The 22242-nt window shown below is 38.4% G+C and overlaps 2 protein-coding genes and 1 pseudogene across 16 annotated transcripts in view; 1 reads left to right on the top strand and 2 right to left on the bottom strand.

Moving 5' to 3' along the window:
• The window catches only part of ACMSD (aminocarboxymuconate semialdehyde decarboxylase), a 134040-nt gene extending 115826 nt beyond the window's left edge, over nucleotides 1-18214 (bottom strand). The window contains exons 1-2 of one of the 2 annotated variants that reach the window (XM_077153636.1): nucleotides 18042-18214; nucleotides 2891-2935 (exon numbers count right to left, since the gene is read on the bottom strand). In XM_077153636.1, coding sequence (XP_077009751.1) covers nucleotides 2891-2935; nucleotides 18042-18098 — 102 coding nt within the window. In that variant the 5' untranslated portion in view covers nucleotides 18099-18214. The remainder of the gene's footprint in view (nucleotides 1-2890; nucleotides 2936-18041) is intronic. The other variant, XM_077153635.1, reaches the window with a different exon arrangement.
• On the bottom strand, nucleotides 10095-11392 carry LOC143676273 (cyclin-A2 pseudogene; annotated as a pseudogene).
• Nucleotides 14558-22242, top strand: part of LOC143677567 (uncharacterized) — a 100395-nt gene continuing 92710 nt past the window's right edge. For 13 of the 14 annotated variants that reach the window (XR_013172674.1, XR_013172683.1, XR_013172676.1 and 10 more), the window contains exons 1-2: nucleotides 14558-14833; nucleotides 16004-16219. Coding sequence is in view for 4 of the 14 variants with exons in the window: in XM_077153639.1 (XP_077009754.1) it covers nucleotides 16052-16219 (168 nt within the window). In the remaining 10 variants the exon portion in view is untranslated. Of the gene's footprint in view, nucleotides 14834-15182; nucleotides 16220-22242 lie in introns of those variants that run through there. The other variant, XM_077153638.1, reaches the window with a different exon arrangement.

The following is a 22242-nucleotide window of genomic DNA, read 5'->3' as shown; positions in this document are numbered from 1 at the left end:
CTATATCTCATTTGAACTATTGGTTTATTCCTTTGACTGGGCCATATCTTCAATTTTCCTGGCGTGATCCGTTATTTTTTGCTGGCGTCTGCACATTTAATCAGATTTCCCTGGGTGTGGAACCCAGCTGGTTGAAAGATTTTCCTGTGAAATCTCTGGGCTCTGTTTTTCTTATCCTGCCCAGTATGTGGTGCTCGTCTGTCTGTGAGTCCCACCAGTAAAAGATGCTGTGGCTCCTTTAACTTTGGAAGACTCTCACTGTGGGGGAGGGTCGCCAGCCGAAGCGGCTTGGGGGAGTGCCGATCCAAATCTCCCAGCCTGCCGGGAAACCAAGCGTGGCAGGGGGCGCTGGCCGCCGCGGCTTGGGGGAGTGCCAATCCAAAGTTCCCAGCCGGACCGGGAAGCCACATGTGTGGAATGGACCCCGGTCGCTGGCCTCCACGGCTTGGGAGACCTCCGCTCCAAATCTTCCAGCCGGCCCGGGAGGCTGCGCATGGGGGGGGGGGGCGCCCGCCACCATGGTTTGAGGGGACCGCCTGTCCAAATCTCCCAGCTGGCCCGAGAAGGAGGGAGGGAGGGGCTCCGGCCACCAGCCGCCATGGCCTGGGGAAGCGCGCGCCCCTCGGGGATCTCACCGTCGCAGATTCTCCCAGCCGGTTCAGCCGTTCCAGAATGGGGTACGCTGTCTTTTTGGTCTCTGTCGTGGCTCCTGTAGCTGTTCTGTACCATTTCTGTTTCTTTAGTAGCTGTTCTGGAGGAGGAACTAAGACCCGCGTGTCTTACTAAGCCGCCATCTTCTCTGGAAGTCCAAGGTAGTCTTTTTAAGTCACTAAAACCTTTCAAAGGATTTGCATTGTGTTCAGAATAAAATCCAGATTACTTAGCATTCCCTATAAGCCACTCCATGACCTGGCCTCTGCCAGCCTTCCCAGTCTCATTTCCTACCATCTCCCTCTTTCACTGCATTTCAGCCACATCATTCTCCTTTCTGTTCCTTGGGCACATCAATTTGTTCTCACTTTGTGGCTTTTGTAACTTCTGTTCCCTCAGTAGTAATACTCTTCTAGGCTTTCCCTACCTGATCTCCAAGCTACTGTTCTCACCAGTCAGTCCAAATGATGCCTTCCTAGTCATTCTCTATTACAGCATTGTTTGGTTCTTCATTCTCTGAAAGGATCATGCCAAATTTCCCCTATAATTATTTGAGAACCATGATGTTTGAGACAATATTCCAGTATCTAAATTGGTAAGCCTGACAAAAAGTCGATTTCATACTAATAGTGAGTAAATGAATGCACCAGCCAGTGGCTCTCAAACTTGAGTATGTGTCAGATTTACCTGGAAGACTTGCTAAAAGACAGATTTCTGGGCTTCACCTTCAGAATTTCTGATTTGGTAGGTGTTTTCATTTGCTAAAGCTGCTGGAATGCAATATACTAGAAATGGGTTGGGTTTTTCAATGGGTTTTTATTCAGTTACAAATTTATAGTTCTAAAGCCATAAAAATGTCCAAATTAAGGCATTAATTCAAGAGGAAGATACCTTCTCTCAGGAAAGGCTGCGGGCATCTGGGGTTCCTCTGTCACACAGGAAGGCACATGACAATGTCTGCTCAACTTTCTTTCCTGGTTCTGGTTTCAATGGATATCTCCAAATGTCTCTGGGCATTTCTCTCTAAGCTCTTTGGGCTTTCACTATCTTTTATCCTCTTCACAAAAGACTCCAGTAAAGGATTAAGATCCGTCTTGAATGGGCTGTTTCACTTCTCCATGGAAACAACCTAATGAAAGGGTTCCCACCTAACAATAGGTCTGCTTCCAACAGGGATGGGTTAAGACAACATGGCCTTTTATGGGGTTCATTACAGCTTCAAACTAGCACAATGGGTCTGGTGTGGGGCCTGATAATTTATATTTTTTACAAGTCCTCAGGTGATGTTGGTGCTTCTGGTCTGGGGAACATATTGAGAAACATGGTACCTGCTTGAGGTTATAGGTTCATATATGTTTAATATCTCATATGTTTGCTCCCTGCCTTCTCTTGAACAGAATTTTCTTTACTTTTTGTACAAAGCTCCACTCCTGCTTCATGACTCAGAATGGGCAACTCTTCCTTCAGGAATCCTTTCCTGATCCATAGTGCCCAGCTCCATGCCCCTTACTGCTTGGTGCAAAGGCCATCCTAACCTTATCACACTACATCACATTAACCCTGCAACTCAATTGTGTCTTCCCAGACCGTGAGTCCTCCAGGGACTGTCTTAAGATGTCTGTATTCCAACTAGGAGCTCAGGACTACCCCTCTGAACTCCAGGAGGACATATTTTGCCTCTGAAAATAAAAGTCAGATCTGACCTCTGTGCAGACCAGAATTCCCAGCTTACTCCTGGGTCTCATTATTTGCTTTCTCCAAGCTTTACTCCTCTTGCTTTTTCCTCTTATCAAACTAAACCCTTAATAATAGCAACTTCTCCTTTTGTCTGCAATGTTTAATTTTTCTAGCTTGTGCTGAGATTGAAACCATTCCATTTATTTGGTGGGCCTTAATATACTTAATAACCTGGAGAGGGCCAAGTCACTTCCTTGAGGCAGAGCAGTAAATACTAAAACTGGTTCCAGGGAAAAATAAAAATGGGGTCGGTTTATGGGAGAGGAAGGGGACTTTGAATGGGTTTTCAAATTATAATTTCATCTTCCTAATACTGTTATTTGAATATACCCCCATTTAGCATAATAATTTTGAGGAATCTCTGTTCTGCTCCCCTGCCTACTACAAAGTTAATAAGAGAGCAGAAGAGTTGAGCTCTCTGGAGACCCAGCCTGAAGTAGGTATGGCAAGTCTCAGGATGTCTATGGGTGCAAAGCGTGCTCGCACTTTGGGAGAAACTCACCTTGCTATGGTGTTCGAGCTGCACCCAGCCTCCATAACCGAATCTCTGCAGGGAAGAAACTCAGTTAGACTCAAAGAGCAAAGAAGAAAGGATTGCAGTAACAGGGGCTTTTTTATGTCAGGGATCTCTTCTCCATCCTTTTGAGTATACCATGTTCTCATTTTTCTGCTACAACTTTCTCACCTTCCTTCTGCAGGGAACAGGAGTCTGGGCCAGAATCATAGGGCAGGATAGATGGGGTATCTATCTCAGTGTGATCTCTGTGTCTATGATGGAATCTGTCCCAACAGATTTCTTAAGATCTGGGTCCATGCTCTGCTAGTCTATTCCACCCAGTCATAGTTCTGTTCTTGAGTTTTAGCTCCAAGTAATTAGTTTAGCTCTAGAAATGCTGCCTCTTTCTGAATGATATCAGAGGACCTAGTTTAGCTGACTGGGTATGCAAGGCAAAGTGTCATCCAGGGGCCCCATCTACTCTTACTACTCACAGTTTCTCCCTTGCCTGTTCCTGCTCTCCACCATCATCAGTTTTATCCTTTTGTGCCTTTAATATCCCCATGATTTCCCTTTCTTTTCCTCTTGAAAAAGCTGACATGAGCTAAATATTGGAGGAGGGGGTGGAATCTGACTTTGATCACTTATTCTTTAGAGTGAACTTAAGACTGTGTACTCTCTCAAACTGAACATTTGCCACTGAAATCTTATCTTTAATATAGAAAAAAGGTTTTCTTTTCCTTATGAAATTAAGAAAAAAGAAACCTATAGGTTAGTGGGTTGGAGAAGTATCACAATGGGAAAGGGTGGAGAGGCAGAGGGAGGCAAAGCAAAGGTATCTTGCCACACCTGGCAAATCACTTACAAGATACTCAACTTTTTTGAAGTAACCAACATCTAATTCACTGTCTCCTTATGTGTAAAATGAGGCTAATAGGAGTGCTATGGCATAGGTCTTTAAAAAAATAGTTAATAATAGTTTTTAAGAATATTTTATTTAACTTTTTGTTTAGAAACGTTGTAAGTTTACAGAAAAATCATATAAAAATTACAGCATTCCCCATGTGTATAAGTTGGTATTTCCCTGGAACTTTGGGTACATGTGTGACAACTCAGTCTCAGAGTTGGAATTCTGCAGATCTGACAGTCATCACTACTCCATACAGCAACTGTTAAAGATGCCAAAAAAGGAGATCAGACTTCTATTAGTGGTACAAATGAAGCTGATCTGGCTGGGACTAAGGTAAATCAGATTACAGGGTAAAGGATGACAGTATCCGTATTCTAACTTCACCTTCTATCTGTGACCAAAGGAAGAGATGTTTATTTTCTCCAAAATGTAAATGTTCTGTAGCACACAATCTAACTTAACCTGTCTGGCCAGTAGATTTAAACAACCTAAGCACATGGAGCCTAGAATAGGGAATGAGATCTTATACTTCTGTATAGCTTAATGCAATACCCTGATACATCCCAGAGTATGTTGGACAGGTAAAAAAAAAAGTATTTACAAAGTCCCTTGAGGATTGGAGAAAAAAATATGGAAGTATAAAACTTTCCAACCTGGTAAATTCCTGATACTTTCTCAAGTATTAGGGACTTCCAAGATAATAGGCCAAGTCCTCAATCTTGAGGCCAGCTATTATGAAATTCATTTCTGTAATGGGGAAGCAAAACCTCTCTATAATTGTGCCTAAGAGTCTCTTCTAGAGAGCCTCTTTTGTTGCTCACATGTAGCACCTCTCTCTCTTTAAGCCCAATTCTGCAAATAAACTCATTACTCTCCCCATTACGTGGGACATGACTTCCAGGGGTTTAAGTCTTCCTGGCAACATGGGACATGACTCCCAGGGATGAGACTGGTCTTGGCATTATGAATTGACAATGCATTCTTGACCAAAAGGGGGAAATGAAATGTAGCAAAATAAGGTTTCAGTGGCTAAGAGAGTTCAAATAGAGTCAAAAGGCTATTCAAATAGAGTCAAATAGAGTCAAAAGGCTATTCTGGATGTTACTCTTATGCAAGCTTCAGCTAGATATTTCAAATGGTATACCAAACTCCAACCAGCAGTATTCCTGAAAACCTTAAAGAATACCTAGGGCTCTATCTGAGATCCTATAAAAGTTTCACTCAGTTTATTTTACAGAAATCTAAAACCTCCAGATAGTTCCTATGCCAGATAAGTCCTGAAACCCAGAGGTACCAGTTTCTCCATGAACAACAACTAGTTGTAGGGATACAACTAGTTGTAGGGATACAACTAGTCCCCCTACCTCATAATGTTGATACCCCTTCTAAACATGAAGAAGTTAGAGTGGTCACTGCCCAAATATACCTGAAGATAGAGAGAAGGATCAAATGAGAGGGAGGAGTTGTAAGAGAGAAGATAGGATTTTATAAATGAGTATGACTACTGAATCATTCTCTTGATATTTCTTTTTAGTCTCCAATGTACTGAGCAGCTAGAAGAAATTACCTGAAATTGTGGAACTGTAACCATACCATTCATTGGAGTTTGTTCTATAACTGCTTGTTACAATGTGCTTTTAAATCTATTGATTTTCTGTATATATGTTATATTTCACAATGAATAATGTTTGAAAAAATTGCAGCATTCCCATATACCTCTTTGCCTTAGTGTGGTTCCCTTTTTACAACTGATGAAAGAATATTAAAATTGTACAATTAAATATACACCATAGTTTACATTATGTGTACTTTCCCCCACATAGCACCTTATTCATACCATGTATTAGTATGGCACATTTACTATAATTCGTGAAAGAACATTTTTATACTTGTAATATTAACTATAGTCCATTGTTTACAATAGGGTCCACAATGGTATACAGTCCTATGTTTTATCTTTTAATTATTTTCTAATAACATATATACAACCCATAATTTCCTCTTTTAGCATCATTCATATATATGTAAGTCAGTGCTGTTAATTACACTTCTAATAATGTGCTACCACCACCACCATCCACATCCAAAACTTTTAAATCAGCCTAAATAGAGCACCCCATTCTCTACCCCCAACCCAAGCCCTGGTAACCAAAAAAACTGGATTTTAACTCTATAAGTTTGCTTATTCAAATTTTACAGGTACAAGCACTGGGAAATGAACCCGGGTCTCCGGTATGGCGGGCAAGAATTCTGCCTGCTGAGCACCACCCTATTCAAATTATTTTAAATCAGTGAGATCATACAATATTTGTCTTTTTGTGTCTGGCTTAATTCAATCTCATGATGTCCTCAGGGTTCATTCATCTTGTTGCATGTATCAGGACTTCGTACCTTTTACAACTGAATAAAATTTCACTGTATGTAATTACCACATTTTGCTTATCCATTTATTGGTTGAATGGATACTTCAGTTGGGTCCATCTTTTGGCAGTTATGAATAATGCCACTAGGAATATTGATGTGCAAATATCTATTTGAGTCTCTGCTTTAAATTCTTTTGGGTAAATACCTACTAGAGGGATTGTGTGTCCAATGGTAGTTCTATACTTAGCTTTCTGAGGAACCATCAACTGTTTTCCACAGCAGCTACACTATTTAACATTTCCATCACAATGAGTAAATGTTCCTATTTCGCCATATGTTCTCCAGCACTTGTAATTTTATGTTCTTTTTTTTAAAAAATAGTAGCTATTCTAGTAGGTATATAATGGTCTCTATTATGGATTTGATTTGCATTTCCCTAATAGCTAATGATAGTTGAGCATCTTTTCATGTGCTTTTTAGGCACTTGTGTTTTGGAAAGATGTCTGTTCAAGTCTTTTGCTCATATTTTATTGGGTTGTTTGTCTTTTTGTTGTTGAGTTGTAGGATTTCATTGTATATTCTGGCTATTAAACTTTTATTGGATATATGGGTTCCAAAGATTTTCTCCCATTGAGTAAGTTGTCTTTTCACTTTCATGATAAAGTCCTTCGATGCAGAAAAGTTTCTAATTTTGATAAGGTACCATTTACCTATATTTTCTTTGGTTGCTTGAGCTTTCAATGTAAAGTCTAAGAAACCATTGCCTAACACAAGATCCTGAAGATGGCTTCTCACATTCTTTAAAAGGAATTTTATAGACCCAATTCTACATTTTGACCATTTTGATTTAATTTTTGTATATGGTGAGAAATAGAGGTCCTCTTTCATTCTTCTGGGCATGGATATCCAATTTTTCCAGTACCATTTGTTGAAGAGGTTATTCTTCCTTAATTGAGTAGACACAGCAGTCCTGTCAAAAATCAATTGATCATAGATAAGAGGGTCTATTTCTGAACTCTCAATTCAATTTCATTGGTCGATATATCTATCCTTATGCCCATACCATGCTGTTTTGACCACTCTAGCTTTGCAATAAACTTTAAAGTCAGAAAGTGTGAATCCTCCAACTTCATTATTCTTTTAAAAGATATTTTTGCCTATTTGGGCCCCCTAACCATTCCAAATAAATTTGGTAATTGGCTTTTCCATTTATGCAAAGAAATTGTTGAAATTTTGATTGGTATTGCATTCAGTCTGTAAATCATTTTGGGTAGAATTGGATCTTCATGACATTTGTTCTTCCAATCCATGAATACAGAATTCCCTTCCATTTATTTAGGTCTTCTTTGATTTCTTTTAGCAACATTTTATAGTTTTCTGTTTACAAGTCCATTATATCCTTGGTTAAATTTATTCCTAGAATTAAAAATTTTTTTAGTTGCTATTGTAAATGGATTTTTAAAAATTTTCTCCTCAGCTTAATCATTACTATTGTATAGAAATACTATTGATTTTTGCATGTTGATCTTGTATCCCACCACTGAATTTGCTTATTACCTTATTAACTCTGGTAGCTTTAATAAACTGAATTTGTTTTGTTGTATATTTTGTTGAGCTATCTATCTATAGGATCAAACCATCTGCAACTAGTAAAATTTTTACTTCTTTTCCAATTTGGATGCCTTTTATTTCCTTTTCTTGCCCAACTGCTCTGGCTAGAACTTCCAGCATAATGTTGAATAACAGTGGTAATGGTGGGCATACTTGTCTTGTTGCATAAATTTAGGGTTATACATTTTCCTCCTTCTCTACATCCCATAAGATTTGATATGTCATATCTGCATTTTAATTTGTCTGAAGATATTTACTGATTTCTTTGACCCACTGATTGTTTAAGAGTATGTTAACTGACTTCCACATATTTGTGTGTTTTCCAGTTCTCTGCCTGTTACTGATTTCCAGTGTTATTCTCTTATGGCCAGAAAAGATGCTTTGTATGATTTCAATCTTTCTAACTTTATTGAGTATTGTTTTGTGACCCAGAATGTGGTCTGTCCTGGAGAATGGTCCATGCGCAATTGAGAAGAATGTATATCCTGCTGTTGTGGGGTACAATGCTCTGTATATATCTACTAAGTCTAGTTCATTTATTATATTATTAAAGTTTACTGTTTCCTTGTTGATATTCTATCTAGATGTTCTATGTATTGAAAAGAGTGGTGTATTGAAATCTCCAACTATAATTGTAGAGGTGTCTTTTTTTCCCTTCAATTTTACTATTGTTTGCCTCATGTATTTTGGGGAATTATAGTTAGTTGCATAAATATTTATGATTGTTATTTCTTCTTGGTGGATTATCTCTTTTATTAATATATAGTTTCTTTCTTGTTTCTTGTAACAGCTTTTTACATAAAGTCTATTTTGTCTGCTATTAGTATAGCTATTTTGATTGCTATTTGCATGGATCATCTTTTTTCCATCCTTTTACTTTCAACTTATTTGTGTCTTTAAGTCTAAGGTGAAACTCTTCTGTTCAATTATTGCAAGTTCCTGTTCTGTATAGTTGAGCTTTTGTGATGTGTCTGACTGGCTCCCTTCTCATTTCTGTTCCTGTGTATTTTTAGCACGATTTCTTTGTGATTACCTTGGGGTTAATATCACACAACCTACATTTATAACCTATTAATTTGTAAAGATACCACCTTCGCTTCTATAGCATACACATTCTCTGCTCCCATATCTCTCTGTTTCCTTTCTCTCTATTTTTTTGGTCCCATTTTCTGCTTTATATTTTGCATATCCATTATCAGGAAATATGTCTTTTTCTAGTTCAACCGCATCCTGACTCACAGGAATTGGAGAGTAGAGTTGTACATTGAGCATCCAGTACTATTGGACTTTGCATTTATTATTTTAGTTACTTTACCAAAGATATCTATTTCTTTTCACTATTCCAAGCCAGTTTCTCCTGTCTTTTCCTTTCTTCCTGAAGAACTCCCTTTAATAATTCTTATAGGGTAGATCTTTTGTTGTGAAACTCTCTTGGTTTTTGTTTATCTATGAATATTTTAAACTCTCCCCCATTTTTTAAGGACAGTTTTTCTGGATAAAGAATTTTTGGCTGACAGTTTTTGTCTTTCAGTACCTTCAATATATCATACTATTGCCTTCTTGCCTCTATTGTTTCTGATAAGAAATCAGTACTTAGTCTTATTGACTAAGTACTGTCTTTGGCATTTGGCATTCTGATTAGTATGTGTCTCAGAGTGGGTCTATTAGGGTTTATTTTGTTTGGCATATATTGTGCTTCTTGGACATGTATATTTATATTTTTCCTAAGAGTTGGGAAATTTTTGGCCATTATTTCTTCAAATAATCTTTCTGACCTTTTTTCCTTCTCTTCTCTTTCTGGGACATCCAGATGCATATCTTTATATGCTTTGTGCTATCACTGAAATCCCTGAGACACTGCTCTGTTTTTTTCTATTCTTTTCTCTATATATTCTTCTGCCTGTATGATTTCATTTGCCCTGTTTTTTGGTTCACAGACTTTTGTCTTCTCTCTTTTCAAATCTGTACTTTTATGCCTCCAGTGTATTTTTAATCCCTGCTATTGTGCCTTTCATCCCCTTAGTTTCTGTTATTTTTTTTCAAGTTTTCCAAATCAATTTATTAATTCTTATTATCCTGAATTAATACTGGCATTATTAATACTTAGTTTAACAAAACCATAAAATTAGCCAAATATCTAAGATAGTTACATGTACAAAAGATATACAAATTAAAGCCTTTTATATATACTAGATATCATAATTTGTAATTGACCAGAACTTCTGTATTCAGAAATAATTGTAAAATTAAAACCTAATATAAAAGCCATACACCATATACTTTGAATGATTTACATTTTAGAATAGAAAGTCAGTCTCTTCACTGTTACATATTTAGTATCTTTTGTGGGTTGAGGAGAGAAATACCATGATACTTTGAATGTTTACACTTTTCTCTTATTGACTGTTGTCCATGCTATGGTACTCTGAGGCAGGTCTGATGAAGGTCCTGAGACAAGGCTGAAGACTTTCCAGGTTATATCCAGAATTTCATACTAATGACTCAGGTCAGCTTTGTCCTGTGACTATGTAGAATGCAGTAGAAAGGCTGCTCCAGCAATAACTGATGGGAAATACTTTAGGAACAGGTCAGCATCTATCAAACTTTACTCTCCCCAAAACATTGCCAAACTTTCATCTTTGCAGTTTGCAAGCTGATGATACAGAAAATATTGGGTAAGAAGCGATTTATTGTTGGTGTTGTTAAGTCAAATGCAAGGACTTTCAAAACTAGATAGCTCCCTTCTAAGAACTTGTTCTTCATATAGGTATCATCTGTAACCTATACAAACTCAGCTCCTTTGGTGGGGGTGGGGGTATATTTCTTCAAACTATGAAACTAATAGCATAGCAGCAGTGCCCACAAGCTGAGGTTTCCCCCTCAAAACAGACATCAATGAAAGGAACTTATCAGTGTAGTTCACAGCCAAGTATAGGGTCTGTCTCATTCTGTAGTTTATATTTTTTTCCTGCTTCAACTAACCAGTCCATGAGGATATCCCTCATACTGTTTATGATATCTGGCTGTTTCTTCATGTAACCCACGTTAGACTTACATTTAACCTCCATTTCCCTAAAATATATGTAAATATCCTCATGGTAGTCTAGCACTTTATTACTACTCACTGGTTTTTCATCTTCTAATACAATTGACATGTCCATAGTATGTGATGACTCAAAACTACCATCCTTTGGATAATCAAGGGGTGTGAGCAGTTTTCTTGGTTCAAGTAAAGGATAGCTGCATTAAAAGCCAGGGTATCTTCACATTCCATTTGTTTAGAGTCCCCTGGCCTTTTTTGAGTCTCTTCTTCATCCACATGGATGGTGAATGCAGGCTGTTTGGTTCACTTTCTAGGAAGGAATAGTTGACAAGCTCTTCATTTACAGAAAGATCCTTAAGAGGTGCAACCCCTCTCATCTTGGACCTCTGCTGTGGAGCTGGACCTTATGCATGCCCCACCTTCAGCCCCACCAGCCCTGCCAGTGTCTGTGGCTGCTGGGAAGGCACTATCTTCTGGTGGTTATGGTCTCTTAGTCCTCTTGGAGAGCCGACTGCTGCCATGTTAGCAGCTCCCAGCCTGCCCCATGGACCACAGGCCCTGGCACAGAGTTGCCCAACATCATTACTACCAGGAGTGGACCTGTTATGTTTCTTTTTGTATTTTCACATTCTTCTTTATGCTTACACATTGTCTTCATAATATATTTTCCTTTATCTCCTTGAATTGATTTAGAAAATTTGTTTGAATTTCTTTGATTTGGAACAATTAGAATTGTTTCAAATTCTGTCTCCTCTGAAGTTTTCATTTGTTTCTGTGAGCCATATATTCCTGTTTCTCAGCATAGCGTGTAATTTTTGCTGATGTCTGGGCATTTGAATATTTTGATGAGTTAACTCTGAAGGTCAGGTTCTCTCTTTTATCTAGGGTTTATTGTTAATTGGCTTTGTGTTAAGGCTTTTCTTTGATGCTTGGTCCAATTTATACTAGTCCTTTAGAATAGCCATGTTTAACTGTTCAGATTTTCTCAGTCTTCTTCATCTGGTTCTTGCTCTGGATATGTGGAATAATTTTTAAGATTGTACTTTTGCTTCATCTCCAGGAGAAAGCTTCCTATCCTGTGTTGCTTCTCTGGGAATCTTGATGGTTTCTGTTTGTTTTTGTGCAGAATTATCTCCCCCGTTGCTATGATTTGTTTAAATTCTCCCCTCATTCAGTGCTTCCTTTTCCATATCTTTTTGGTTCTGGGACTCTTCTGTCTTACATTAGTTCTGTTTTAAGTACACCTTTTTTTTTTTTTTTTTTCCCTCTGTGAGGCTTTTCTTTCTCCAGTTTCTTTTAGTTATTGTATCCTACCCTAGGGAACCAACTGGGGTCTACCTAGGGAAGATAAGTCACTTCAGAAAAGTCTGTTCTGTGTTTAGGTGTTTTAGCCACCAGAAACTGGATTTGGTAAGCATAACTTTTGTCAACAGTTCTGTGTCTCTCCCTTTTTTTTTTTTTTTTACCCCTGGAAGACCTTTTAGGTGCTGCATGACTTAGAGGCTTGTCTTTCATCCTGGGGTTGCTGCAGACTAAGGTCCATGTGCCTGGATATGTGGAGGGTTCTATTCTGCTGCTGTAAGTGGCTCTATATTCTCTCTTTCCAGTAGGAGGGACCCAGCCTATGCTGCCTCTGCAGACTCCCCAGCTGTGTGGGACTGAGGGGGAGGGGCAGGGACCAGCAGGTCCAGGATGGAAATTTCCTACCTACTTTTGTAGATTATCTTCCTTTTTCTTTGATTCAACTTTTATGGATTCTTTCTCTAGTCTCTATCATCCTCCAAAGTTCCAAGGAAGTGGGATTTGTCCTTTTAGTAGCTGTTTCTGAGAGAAGGCTTTTTCAGGGGATGTCTTATGTCACCCTATTGATGACATTTGACATAGGGTTTTATGGGATTTAGTTGCGATTAATGCAGGTAAAGCTATTGACAACAACTGTGGCTTATAAAAAGGGCTTCATCAATGCGAACAATGATTATGATGGTGTGGCTGTGGTTAAGGTAGAAGTGTTAGTCACAGCTGTGGAGGTAATAATGGTGATGGTGGTGGTGGTGGTAGCGGCAGTGGTGGTGATAGGGGTGATTGTGGCAGTGGTGGTGGTGATTGTGGTGGCAGTGACAGTGATAGAGGTTATTCTGATGGTGGTGGTGGAGGTGATAGTGTTGGTGGTGGTAGAGGCGATGGTGGTGATGATGGTGGAGGTGTTAGTGGTGGTGGTACTGGTGGTGTTGGCAGCAGTGGTTGTGGCATGCCTGGGGATCAGGCACTAAGAACTATGAAGGAAAGGGCTCTTTGTCACTCTGTATTCCTCTCTCCTCTTACCTAGAAAGCATAAAGTATTTAAGTTACTTCACAGGTCTCTTCAAAGACCTAAATTATTTGGGGGAAACTTTATTCTTGTCCTAGTTGGGACTCCACACAGTCCCTGAGCTCTCATCCTAGATCGAGCCAAACCTGGGGTCTTACATTTATGACATCAGAATAGTTTTGGCCTGAGGATATTCGCTAGGAGGCATTTAAAGTCTGAAAGGTTTTAACTGGCAATGGTCCATGTCCCACAGGCATTCATGGGTATGAGAACTAAAAGCTTCCAAGGGAATTCACTTCTTTATACAAAGGTGTTTCTGAAATGCACACATGTGAATCAGAGGTTGTTGAATTGAAATTACATTTTTAATGTTTCAGGGAGCTCAGACTTTCCTGGGGTGAATAATGAGTCTCTTGGGTGATGAAACCAGATATTTGTTTCTTCAGAAGAGTTGCTCGAAAGTCATGTTATGTTTGTGATATTGTCTCCTAAAAACTTACAGTGATCAAGTACAATTAACAGAAAGAAGATGCAAATATATAATTTTTATTAAGGGACAGAATTTTTTAAATCCCATTTAAAAAGAGAAGAATTGCAAATCCAACCATTGAGGACATAGTAGTCAATAATGTCTTGCTAAAGAAAAAGCCCAACAAAGCCTTGTCATCATCATTATGACTAATCTCATGGTTTTGTGGTTCACAATCCTCCTATTTATTTTTCTCTCTTTTTTTTTCTATTTTTTCCCCAATCCTCCTATTTGTGAAAGCGGAGAGTACAGGTACTGATTTGTAAGAAATGATTTAATCCAGTGCTCCCTTGAAGCCACTCTCTTTTCACCTTAGATGTTTTCTCCCAAGGATCCTAACTGTAGCTTTGACTAAAATCATTATTAGGAAGAAAGGATGAGATTTTTCTCTTTCTCATATCCCAGTCCTTTGCAGATATTAGTTAATCATCAACCCAGGCATGTTGACTCTGCTTTTCCATTTCTTCATTTCACAAGGAGGTCAAGATTATTGAGGTGTTTCCATTAATATTTAATAAGGAAAGGCAGCTGTGAAAAGAGACACTGATTCTTCTGAAGGTGCTGTGAAAAGAGACACTGATTCTTCTGAAGGTGTTAGTTACCTCTTCTAAAATCAAAATAGTACTGACTTATTCTTTTCATTCTTTTATTAGGAGCTTTGAAAAAAAATGATGAGAAGAGAACAGAGACTGATGTTTGTAATAATATTTTTCCCACTAACGCACACTTTGAAGACAAAGGAATATTTGCTGTAGTTAATGAAATTTCAATGCTCGCTTTACTCTGACCGTATAGACTGGAAATGGGGCAGGGGTTTAGGTCACTGTTTTAGTGTATCTTCATTTATCTCATACATCCCAGTTTTACAATGCACTGCTGTTTTCTATTAGTTGTTTCATCCCTGGCTGTCCTGTACTCAAACACAAACTTCTACCATGTAATAGATCTGGTTGCTTGACCTGATGGCTGGAAGCCAGGCTCCAGTCACTCTGTTAGAAGCCCTCAGAGGGTTTCCATGGGCGTGAGGACTTGCGGGAGCAGGCAGAGCAGGCTGGAAATATTCTCCTGGGCCAGCTCTGCCAGGATGGGTGTGGGGTGCAGCAGGTGGTACTTTGGAGGAAGGCCCACGTACTCTGGGATTCTAGGCTCATTTTTGAGCCTCAAGAACTCATCTTTCAAGCAGGGTGAGTAATATGAGTCCTATCTGCATATGTCACAAGATTTTTATGTTAATCAAATATTATGTATATATATATATATATATATATATATAGTTATATATATCCCTACAAGTACAAGAATATTATTGCTATTCTTTTATTACTATTTTAGGCATGTCTCCTGTCTGCTTACAGCACATGAGACTGCTAGACAGAAGTCTGTTGGGCTATAACCAGCAGATTGGAAGGGGAGGCTGCATAAAGAGAGCGCATCTGGGACATTTTCAGGGCACATATCTTTTGCTCTGCCATCCCCCACCCCATGCTCTTAAGTGCCTCTGTTCCCTAAACAGGTTTTTTTTTTTTTTTTTTTTGGTTTCTTATTTAATCAAGGTGACATGAAAATTTGAATGTATATAGAGGAATTAACATGATTTTCAAAAGACATATTTTTTTAAAGTGAGGAGGCATTGTCTAAAACAATAAGGAAGGAGATGGTCAACATACCTATTAATAAGTATATTGGTCTGATAAGGCATAGACTTTGTTATCTAAGCAGATTACTCAGATGGTTAAAAACCTTTATAGCTTCTCACTAAGAGCAAAGAAATAATCCCCCCAAACATTGTCATTTTAACAGAATGGAAACCAAATTCTTGTCTTAAACAGTTTTAACAATGCCTTTAAGGCCCTACATTAGGAGGGTACCAAGAAATTGTCAGCTCTTGGTGATGAGTTCTCTGCTTAAACTGAAAGCAGGCTTGAGGGAGGGAGGTAGTTAATGGGAGGTGAGGGTTATAGCACAGAATACTTGCTGGGAAGTTTGTTTTCTTTCTTCAGTAAAGAGGAAGCATTTGTTCCAGGTTCTTGTCTTTGGGAGAGTTTCACTGGATCCTGGTTTCTTGGGAAGAAACAGTCCTTCAGAAGGAATTGAAGAGTGTGGTTCCCAGATATAAATGATATTTTCCTGGACATTGGCTTAAATAAGTTTGAGGGCTTAAGAAGCTTGGGTCTAAGTCCAATTCCCATTGTGATAATCAACAAGAACAGATAGAACAGTGTCATGGTCAGGTTTATGTGTCAACTTGGCCAGGTGGTGGTACTTGTCTGTCTGGTTGGGCAAGTGCTGGCTTGTCTTTTGCTATGAGGACATTTCACAGAATTAAATCATCATCACATTGTCTACATCCACAGCTGATTCCATTTGTAATCAGCCAAGGGGAGTGTCTTCTTTAATGAGTGATGCTTAATCTAATCACTGGAAGCCTTTTAAGGAGGATTCAGAAGAGACAGTTTCTCTTCCTGCTTCGGCCAGCGAGCCTCTCCTGTGGGTTCGTCCAGAGCTTCCATCGGAATCATCAGCTTCACAGCCTGCCCTACAGATCTTGGACTCTACGTTCCCATGGTTATGTGAGACACTTTTATAAATTTTATATTTACGAATATTTCCTGTTGATTCTATTTCTCTAGAGAACCCGAACTAATGCAAACAGATAGGCTGTTCTTTGCGTAACATACCTTGCCTGTGAGAGGAATTGAAGTCTTCCCTCTAATGATGAAAGAGCACCTTAACTATGATTTGCTTCTTCCTCTCTAAGATTCAGAATTCCTATCTGGACTAAGGGGGGGATACTGTGGAGCAGCATCCCTGCTGTGGAGCCCCTTACTTCTGTGATGTTACCTGTTACCTTAGAGAGTAAGCCTTTGGGGCTGAATCCCACAGGGTAGGAGAGAGTACAGATGGGCAGTGTCCTTTAGAGACCACTATGCAATCCCAAGGCATTTCCTGCAAGTGTTATTTGAGCCTCAAAGAAAGAGAAAAGCTATAAGGTTGGAGTTAATGCTAGTTGCTGGGAATATTTTGACCTATTGTAAAATACCATATCATAAAATCTGGATTTTTCTAAAACTTACCTGTATCATACATTAACTAAGTCATTGATTCTATCATTCATCAGACAAATAACCATAATGAGGGATAGAAAATGAAGAGTTACATAAGAAGTAAGAAACTGCATACTTCATTAAAACAAGCCAAATGTATTTCCATGAAGAAACTAATGAACTAAAAGTCCTTGTGCATTCCCTTCATAAAATCATTAACACCATGAAGTGGTTGTTTACACTTTAACAAAATATAGTGAGGACAACAGCATTCAAGACAGCCTATTCTCATCTAGGAATTAATAGACTCCTTTTGGGGTGATTAGTTTGGTAGGTTTAGCTTTTACCCCTAACTGTGATAGAAAGCCTTTCCAGCATATATCTGCATCATTTGTATTTTCAATCAACATCTTACCTGAGATACAGATACAAATGGACAAAGAAACACTTGTCAGTAACCCTAGCCCAGAAAATATCCATGAGAAGAAAATAGTCTCACCTACCCACACACTAAAACACATTTTAATTAGAGGTTGGATTAATCCATCTTTCTTCACTTGGATTAGAAAGGGATGTAGCATTATTAGGAGTGTGGAAGTTCTAAAGGAAGGCTGAATATTGGGTAAAACAAACTTCAAGCCCATTTTAGTTTTCTTTGATGTTCCCCACCTTCCTCTTTTAGTATTCATTTAAAAGTTCTTAAGGACAAAAAGAAAATTCCATCTTTAGAGAAACACAGATAATACTCTTTAGAGACATTCACTGTGCAAAGGAGTCATCGCTTTGATGTACTACACCCTAGTTCTTCCTAACAAGGATTTATAGCTTAAAGAACATCAAAAAGAAAAGATTTCAGACAGTGTCCTAAAATAAACTAAAAAAAAAATCACAAAGCTATCTGTTGGTGCTTTTAAAATTTATTTTAAGAATTTTGGAAAGGAGGTATGTTTCAGAAGACCTAGAAACCGATCACATTTCATTTTTTTAATAGTCTCTTACTTGAAACTGAAACTTTTAGTTCTGTAGCTGGCATGTATCTTTCTAGCAGCTGAATATAATGTGATTTAAATGGAAGTAAAACTGCCTGACTTAATTTGTCCACAAATTTTAAATAATATTTCATTTGAGGGGAAACGGGGATTTTGAGAAAGTACCTTTTTTTTTGTCTCAATGTTCTTACAAAATAATATGAAAGTTGTTTTTTAAAATTGGAAATTGGAGCTACCAAATAACTTTAAATCACCCCCCCAAAGCAGAGAAACTTCACATCTAATTTCCAAGGAAGAGAAAGGCATTGAAAAATCCAGGAGAAGTTCCAGAAAAATTTCAGCAAATTAATCACCATTACCTTTTTTAGATCTGGCCATTCTTTTGGTAGAATATGACTGTGGATGTCAATTTTCATTTCCACAGGATTGGAGAAGGAGAAGCTTGTAAGGAAAGAAGTTTTGTTATCCAGGAATCACCATGAAAATCACGAAGTTAATTGATTTACTCAGTCCCTGTATGGTTACCTGCAGGGTCCAATCAGTAGCCCTGTCCAGTCAATCCTTGACCATTGGAGCTACCTTATTAAAGTTCAAAGTTCTGTTTATTTGTCAACCTGGCTTTGGATTAACAATGCTTTAGTAAGCAAGTCTCTGGGCACAAAATAAAATTTTAAAAAGGACTGCACTCAGCTCTATGAGGTCAAAAGTACTGCAGGCTGCTTTAAGTCCAAAATAGATTAATTGTTGTTTTAAATATTCTAATTTTTATCAAGATAATACATGTACATTGTTAAAAATCAAGTAGTTAGAGGGGATTTTGAAGAAAAATAATAGAACCCTGACTCACTTCCTACCCTTGGTTTCACATCCCAGAAGCAACCAAATTTAATGTTTCTAGCTTTTTGTTTAGTTGATTATCTCCCTATCTTTAAATAATATTTGGTATTTGGTTTGTTTGTGAAAATTCAGTATGTTGAAAAAATTGTGGGGTAAATTTCATCTTTAATGTCATAGAAAAAGTTCACACTACATATACTTTATTTCTTCCATTGCCTTTGCCTTTTGCTCATCCAGTGCTCATTCATTCATGCATTAAAAAACATTTACTCAGAACTACTGAGTGATGAAGATATAGGTGGAATGAGAGGGAAATCATGTATATGCCATAATAGGTTAGTGTACACAGCCTAAGTGTGGAAAAAGAAGAGAATAGCCATGTCCACTGAGGGGTGGCGGAGCAGTCTAGGGAGGGGGCTTATACTGGGGCATGGAGTAGTCCTGCCTCGAAAGAAATCTCGGAACAATTCACCCCTTTATTACTCTGCTTTTACTTCCCCCCTTCCTGGAAATCTTAAAATGTTCAAGGTACCTCAGAGGCCTATGGCAAAGCTTTGAACTTGCTTTGGGATACTCTCTTTGACTCAGTCTCCCTATTGAGGGGGACTAAGTAATCAAGAAAAGCTTTCCTACTCCAATTTAACTTGATTCCAGATAATTTGACATATACAGTTTTAAATGTTGCTCAGCTTGAAAGAAAATAAGGGAAATCCTCATGATCCATTTAAAAAAAAAGTTCAGAAAGTGGAAACCAAATGGCTGAACCTTAAACTAATATGGACATTAACCCTGCCCTGGAGGCATTTGCCAATGCCCAGAGTAAGAGCAAGTACGTTAGAGCACTTTCTATGAGCCAGCAGCATTCCAAGCATTTTCATTATGTCAGTTCATTTATTCTTCATAACGCCCAGTGAGGGAGGAACTATTACCAATGTCCATTTTACAGATGAAGAAACTGAGTCACAGAGACATTAAATAATGTGGACGAGGTCACATTATAGTAACAGGCAGAGCCAGGTTTTGAACCAGACAGCCTGGCTGCAGAATCCTACAGCTTTGGGGATTAACATCCACAGATATTTTAGTTTGCTGATGAAATGCAGCATACCGGAAGTGGGCTGGTTTTTAACAATGAGGATTTGTTAGTTTACAAGCTTATAGTTCTGAGGCCATGAAAATGTACGAATCAAGGCAATAACAAGGGATCCGGCGATCCTGAACTCCTCTGTCATGTGGCAAGTCATGTGGCAGCGTCTGCTGGTCCTTCTCTCCTGGGTTTTGTCGCTTTCAAGCTTCTGGTGGCTATGTCTCTGGCTTTCTTTCTGAGCTTTCTGTTCATGTCATCTCTCAGCATCCATGCTTTCTCTCTATCTCTTGCTCTTATAAAGAACTCCAGTAAGAGGTTTAAGGTCCACCTGGGGCATGCCTTAACTGAAATAACCTAATCAAAAGGTCCCACTCACAAGAGGTCTACATCCACAGGAATGGATGAGCTTTAATAACGTGAACTTTTCTCCAAAGCCATCACAACAGGGTATTGCCAAAATCTGTTTTAGTTTTCTATTGCTGATATAACAAAGTACTACAAACTTAGCAGCTTAATGCAGTGCAAATTTATTCTCATATAATCCTGGAGATCAGAAGTCCACGGTGGGTCAGCAGAGCTGTTTACCTTCTGGAAGCTCTAGGAAATAATTCATTTCCATGCCTTTTCTAGTTTGTAGAGTCTTCCTACATCCTCAACTCATGACCCATCCTCCGTCTTCCAAGCCAGCACTGTCACATCTTCCAGGCCTTCTTTCCTTGTGTTTTGGTTTGCTGAAGCTGTGGAATGCAATATACCAGAAATCGAATGGCTTTTAAAAAGAGAATTCATTAAGTTGCCAGTTTATAGTTTTAAGGCTATAAAAATGTCCAAACTAAGGCATCCAGGCCAATGGGTCACCTCTGTCAGCTGGGAAGGCACATGGCTGGCATCTCCTGTTTCCCTAGCCCTTCTCCTTTGATCCTTCTCTCAATCTTTAGGGATATTTAGGCTATGCCCATATCAACAATATGGCATAGGGATATGAAACTGGTTGAAGTTTTTGGAGAGACTGGAACCTCTGGGTTTCAGGACTTATCTGGCCTAGGAACCATCTGAGGTTTTAGTATTCTGAAAAGTAAATATACAGCATGCAAGTTTTGTAGAATCTCTGATAGAGCTCTGAGTGTTCTTTAGGGTTAACAGGAATGATGTTGCTTGGGATTTGGCAGACCCTGGGAATTAACAATATCGAGCTGAAGCTTACATAAGAGTAGCCTCCAGAATAGCCTCTTGACTCTATTTGAACTCTCTTAGCCACTGATATCTTTTTTTGTTACATTTCTTTTCCCCCTTTTGGTCAAGAAAGCATTGTTGATACCACTGTGCCAGAGCCAGACTCATCCCTGAGAGTCATGTCCTACATTGTCAGGGAGACTCACACCCCGGACATCATTTCCTACATAGGGCGGAGAATAATAATTTTCCTTGCGAAATTGGGCTTAGAAAGAGAGGCTACATCTGAGCAACAAAGGTGGTTCTCTGGAAGTGACTCTTAGGCATAATTATAGGTAGACTTAGCTTCTCTGTTACAGAAATAAGTTTCATAAGATCAAGGCCTTGGCCTAACAACTTGGGAGTCTCTAGTGTTTGAGAGAGTATCTGGGGTTTTCCAGGTGGAATAGTTTAATAGTTCCATATATGTTTTTAATAGTTCCATATTTTTTCTCCAATCCCTCAAGGGACTTTGCCAATACTTTAAAAATATCTGCTCAACATACTCTGGGATTTATCTAGGTATTAGGTTAAGCTATACAGAATTGGAATTAATGAATTTTTTAGTAGACACCCTGGAACCAGACACTATGTATGTTCTATTCTCTGTTACATTCTCAATGCAAAGCAACTAAAGAGGTGCTTTACAAATGAATTGATTAATTAGTAAATGAATATTTCTATCTAAGGAATATTTCTATCTAAGCACTATGTGGAACTGTTATATGAATGATTTTAGCCCTTATTCAACATTATGGAAAAATAGATGCAATTCCTGGTATTTCCTTAAACCTCTGGCTCTTTTTTTTAAAAAAACATTTTTTATTGTGAATACAATATATATTCAAAAAAAAGCAATAAATTCACAAGTACATTGTAATAAGTAGTTATAGAACAGATTTCAGAGTTCATATGAACTCTGAACCCATTCATATGAACCCATTCATATCAATGGGTTACTGTTCCACAATTTTAGAGTTTTCCTTTTAGCTTCTCCAAGACACTGGAAACTGAAAGCAATATCAACATAATGATTCAGCAGCCATACTAATTTGTTAAATCCTGTCTTCTCTGTAATAACTCTTCCTTCTCCTTTTATCTTTCTCCTAATCTTTAAGAGTATTTGGGCTATTCCCATTCTAACTTTTTCATGTTGAAAATGGGTGTTGATAATATGGGATGGGGGGATGGAACTACTTGATGCTCTTTGGGAGGGTGGCCCCTCTGGATTTCAGGACATATCTGGCCTAGAAACCCATCCGGAGGTTGTAGGTTTGTGGAAAGTAATTTTTTTTAACACTTTTTTATTAATAAAACCAATCAACATACAACACAAACATTCTTAATGTATGAACATTCCATACTTTGTGTGTAATCTGTGGCTTACAATATCATCACATAGTTGAATATTCATCACTATAATA

This window comes from Tamandua tetradactyla, chromosome 3 (assembly GCF_023851605.1).
Source record: "Tamandua tetradactyla isolate mTamTet1 chromosome 3, mTamTet1.pri, whole genome shotgun sequence".
NCBI classification, from domain to species: Eukaryota; Metazoa; Chordata; class Mammalia; order Pilosa; family Myrmecophagidae; genus Tamandua; species Tamandua tetradactyla.
This window is presented reverse-complemented; position numbering and strand designations above follow the sequence as displayed.